General features: G+C 45.8%; 1 protein-coding gene and 1 long non-coding RNA gene across 2 annotated transcripts in view; both read left to right on the top strand.

The window, feature by feature from the left end:
• Positions 1-3,127, top strand: part of sox4a (SRY-box transcription factor 4a) — a 3,588-nt gene extending 461 nt beyond the window's left edge. The window contains exon 1 of the mRNA XM_079654188.1: positions 1-3,127. This exon is cut by the window's left edge and continues 461 nt beyond it. Within this exon, the coding sequence (XP_079510314.1) occupies positions 133-1,230 (1,098 nt within the window). The 5' untranslated portion in view covers positions 1-132 and the 3' untranslated portion in view covers positions 1,231-3,127.
• A 626-nt stretch (positions 3,128-3,753) lies between these two features.
• The window catches only part of LOC307022926, an 11,367-nt gene continuing 10,120 nt past the window's right edge, over positions 3,754-5,000 (top strand). The window contains exons 1-2 of the long non-coding RNA XR_013803524.1: positions 3,754-3,870; positions 3,955-4,064. This is a non-coding gene — a long non-coding RNA (uncharacterized lncRNA). The remainder of the gene's footprint in view (positions 3,871-3,954; positions 4,065-5,000) is intronic.

Raw genomic sequence — 5,000 nt, 5'->3', positions numbered from 1 at the left:
CTGAGGACAAGAAGAGACTTGGATGAACTTTTTTCAGCGCTTGAAATAAGAGTGAGGAATTATTTTTCTGTGAAAGCCTGCTAGGCATTTTTGTGAACTTTGTCAAAGCACTGAGCAGTGTTTCCAGACAGGATGGTGCAGCACATGAGCCAGACGGAGAGCGCTCACTCTCCCGGAGGAGACTCCACGGACACGGGAGAAATGGACTTGGAGATGGATGTGTCTCCCACTCCCGAGTCCCCTTCTTCCGGCGTGAGGAGCGACTTGGCGTGGTGCAAAACTCCAACGGGACACATCAAGAGACCCATGAATGCGTTTATGGTGTGGTCTCAGATCGAGAGGAAGAAGATCATGGAGCAGTCTCCCGACATGCACAACGCGGAGATCTCCAAGCGGCTGGGGAAGCGCTGGAAGCTGCTGAAAGACATTGACAAGATCCCGTTCATCCGTGAGGCGGAGCGGCTCAGACTCAAACACATGGCCGACTACCCAGACTACAAGTACCGGCCCAGGAAGAAGGTGAAGTCGGCGGGCAGCGGAGCGAGTAAACCGGCGGAGCGTGCAGAGAAAAGCGGCGGCGGGGAGCGGAAAGTGAAAAGAAGCCCCGTGTCCAAAGCGGTGAGCAGGACACACAAACCAGTGGGCATTAAGAGTGAATTCCCGTCTCCAGGGGACCACCAGGCGCTCTTCAAATCCCGCTCAGTGTCCGGGGCGAGGCAGATCCCGGAGAAGAGAAGCGGAGGAGAGGCGAGGCGCGGACACATGTTCTGCGGGGCAGGGAGCTTGGAAAGCGGGCCTCCATCCGTGGGGGTCCCGGCGAGTCCCACCCTGAGCAGCTCACCGGATTCAAGCGACCCCCCCAGTCTTTACGAGGATCACAGCCCCGCGGACACTGAGAACTCTCACTCCGCGCGCCTCAGGTACACGCGCGCCTCTTCTCCAACACCCTCAGCGTCTCACTCTTCCTCCTCCGTGTCATCCTCTTCCTCGGATGAAGAGTTTGAAGACGAGCGGCTCGAGTTGACTCCCAGCCCCGGATTTGAGAGCATGTCTCTGGGCGGGATGGGCTTCTCAGACGCGGAGCTGGACCGGGATTTGGACTGGAGCTTCGGGGAATGCGGGGCGGGTTCTCACTTTGATTTCCCCGACTATTGCACCCCGGAGGTCAGCGAGATGATCTCAGGAGACTGGCTGGAGTCCACCATCTCCAACCTGGTGTTCACCTACTGAAGAGGAGCGGAGCCGCGACTTCCCCCCCTACGTTTTTGAACTGTTCAACCCTCCAGAACCAGATTATTTCCGCCATTCTTTCACTAGATAAGGGAGAGTGAAAACAGGAAAGAAGAGGTGGCCTGTGTGCGCGTTGAAGCCCAGGCACGCGCCGCTCGCAGACTGACGGGCACGCGCAGACAGGGGAAATGCTTAGTTTGCATTTGGACACGGAGGAGGAGTGAATGTAAGCAGAGAGCAGTGAAACTCACGGACTTCAGCTCTAATGTTCAGACGCTCCGCAGTGGAGCAGGACGGAGAACGAACTTTTGAATCTAAATGTTATTTCGGCTCGTGAAAAAGGGACATTTACTGGACATGTTGGGTTTTGTTATAGCCAATTCACATTGACCATCAAGTTGCAATTCAGGTGTAGTTTTATTTCAAAACTCGAAGTAGTTTCAATACCAACACGCATGCCCTCCGAGAAAAGGAGGATTTTGTTGTTGTTAAATGCGTAAAAATGTTCATTGCTGCGTAATTACGCAATTTTCTGTGACCATAGGACACAATTCACTATCACCAGCTTCTCTTTCAACGGCAGGACTTTAAACACAGACTGACTCCAAACTTCAGAAACCCTTTTCTGAACCTTTTTAAACACTCAGTGCACAATTTCAGGACCAATGTTTCCCGACATCCTTTCTGCCTAGTGCTTCAACTTTGTAGTTCCTCTGTGTCAGACCACGTTTTTTATATCGATGTATTTATACCGGCCAAACTTTTTTATACATAGAAGTATTGTTCTGTACAGGTCTCGTTTGTGTTTGTGCACATACACCTGTCTGTATCCAGCGCGGAAGGGCTAGAAGTGTATCTTATTTAAAAATGTCTGACTTCTCTCACTTTTAAGGAGACTTGAGTGTGTCATGATTTTCTACTTGTATTTTTGTACAAAATCTATAGAAAGGGGTTTCCAGCGAGTGGGTAGCCTACAACATTGTTGTTTGGGTCTACATTGGTTTAGACGTGCAGAGGGGGTTTGTTTGGCACAATCTGACCTCACACAGTGTTTACAGTATTTACCCACATGCTTCTTAATGGCACAGTGACTCCAGTTTCACCAGCGAGTAAACACAGCTCCACTGAGCTCCCAGTCTGAGTGGAGCCTGTTTCCAGTACACACAGATCTACCGTATATGAGTGAAAGACCCCAGAGAGTCACTGTTTGGATAGAGCTAATACCTCTGTGTGCTTTTGTTTTGATCAAGATAAGTTTTATTTGAACCACTGGATGGAATTTCACACTCATTCCACTTTGCCTAGACTTCGGAGGGAGGGAGATGTATGAAGTGCTTCATCTGTTTTTGCGCAAATTGCATCAAAAAATAGTATTTAACCTTTCTGTACCTGTTGGCTAAGTATAGCAGGCTAATTGTTTTCCTATATTATGGCATGGCAAATAGCATTTGTATTTCAGATTCAGGTATATGTAGCTATAGCTGTTGTGTTTAAGATTTTTAAAAGAATAATAACATGAAGATATTTATGTAAACTGACTGTACTATAAGCAAAGATTGTGTGTTTTATGTATGATGATGATCAACGACAGGCACTAGGACAGCCATCTTTGGACATTCTTATGTTAAAGATGATTGTGGTCCAAGAGTTTCTTTTTCTTTCTACCTTTCCAGACTTCTTTTCTATTGTCCTCTTTCTTTTTTCATTTGTGCAATATGCTGTGTATGATCATGTTTCGTCCAATCATGCCAATATCATTTGATGTTTATAGCTCAAAACCAGCCAATGTTTGGGTCAATCACTGCCTCTCAGACCTCTGTACAGATTGTCGTTTTTATAATTTGTTTTTCTTTTCTTCCAAGAAGGAAATAAAATCAGCTGGAACTGAAAAGTACAACGTGTTTGTTCCTGTGTTTTCCTCTTGCTCATTATAACACCCTGTTCAGAAGAGCTACACCACACCTCCGCTGCTTCATGTACACCCTGTGAATAATGAAGACAGAACTGTAGCACTCACACATATTGACGCCCCCCTTTTTGCAAAGCATGCTTTCTCCTTCATTATCACATTCCCCAGCCTCATTCAGGAGATCCAATCTGATGTTTACACGAGTCTTTGTGAGCGTGCATGTGAATGTGTTTTTGCCGTAGGTAGCTGCAGACTGAATCAATATCCAGTGAATCGATGGGAGTGGTCTCTCTCTCCGTCTGATTCTACACGTGCAAAAAACGTGGCTGCCATGGAAACACTGTATCCAAGAGGGAGGCTGCTGTGTGTGTGTGTGTGTGTGTGTGTGTGTGTGTGTGTGTGTGTGTGTGTGTGTGTGTGTGTGTGTGTGTGTGTGTGTGTGTGTGAGAGAGAGGGGGATAAGGGACACAGACTGATCCATGGGGGTAGGTGGGGGGCGTCAGACATTTCTGCAAGGCATGACTGGAATAAAGGAGGAGGGGGAGTGTGTGTCTGCCTGTGGGTGTGTGTGTGTGTGTGTGTGTGTGTGTGGGGGGGGGGTGTTTGTCTGTCCTGGTGGATCGTGCAGGAGACTGCTTCCAAATCCAATTAATTCCTGCTGGATGCATTCATTTGTCTCGTGCATCTGACGGGGAAACAGAGAGCGACTGAGAGGCAGAGAGACCCCTAAGGTACAGTATTTAGTGTGTATCAATTTACGCCCTATTCCACAAGAGACATTGGTAATTATTTCCATCTCTCCCTCTTTCTGTCAGGAGAGCAGAGGTTCGTCTGTGACATGTCGGGCCGGGGTAATGAGAAAGAAAAAGGCTCGGTCATTACACACGGCGACGTCTGAAATAAGCTCCACATCAAATGGGAAGAGGTATGTTGAGGGGAGAGGTTGGGGGAGAAACAAGTCCAATCAACCCCTGATACATTCTGGGAGATACAAATGTGTCCATGTTCTCCTCGCACACACGCACACACACACACACACACACACACACACACACACACACACACACACACACACACACACACACACACACACACACACACACACACACACACACACACACACACACACACACACACACACACACACACACACTCACATTCACACATTGACCCATATAAAGATGCCAAGTGTGTAAATGGATGAGAGGGGGGGCACACTTGACCCTCATGTGTTAAGAAAGTCATAATTTCTGCCTGAAACACAAGCCTTAATTCAGTTACATCACTTTAATGCAGATACAAGCTTTAGTTTAAGGTTAGAAATTACATTTCCTTAAGAAATACTATGAAACTCGTCCTTAATGCTCTCTCGGTTGTGTTAGAAAAACAGTTTAAGTCCCAAAAAGGTCAAATTAGCCAATCATTAACTAAAACAAATATTAAAGAACACCCATTCCCCATTTTCTCCCTTATTAATAATGTCATTACTCCTCATATTTATTTTGTGACCATTTGGAAGCCCCCAACCCTTGATTAGGAACCACCGGACAAGTGTATTCTGGATAAAATAATGAAAAATATAGTTAGGAAATACATTTACTCAAGTACAAATTCAACGCACTTGTACTTAAGTATTTTAATTGTTTGACACTTCATATTCTTCTATTCTAATCTAAGCAGAAGCCTAATTATAGTGAACAAACGTATTATATATAATCTTACTAACATTATACTGTTAACACTTAAAGGTGGGGTAGGTAATTCACTTCAGAAACACTTTTTGTTATATTCCATGGAATGCTCTTAACATCCCGAAAGCAATGAATATATTAAATGCTTTGACAAAAAATATATTAAAAAA

This window comes from Notothenia rossii, assembly GCF_949606895.1.
Source record: "Notothenia rossii genome assembly, chromosome: 10".
In the NCBI taxonomy this organism is placed as follows: domain Eukaryota; kingdom Metazoa; phylum Chordata; class Actinopteri; order Perciformes; family Nototheniidae; genus Notothenia; species Notothenia rossii.
This window is presented reverse-complemented; position numbering and strand designations above follow the sequence as displayed.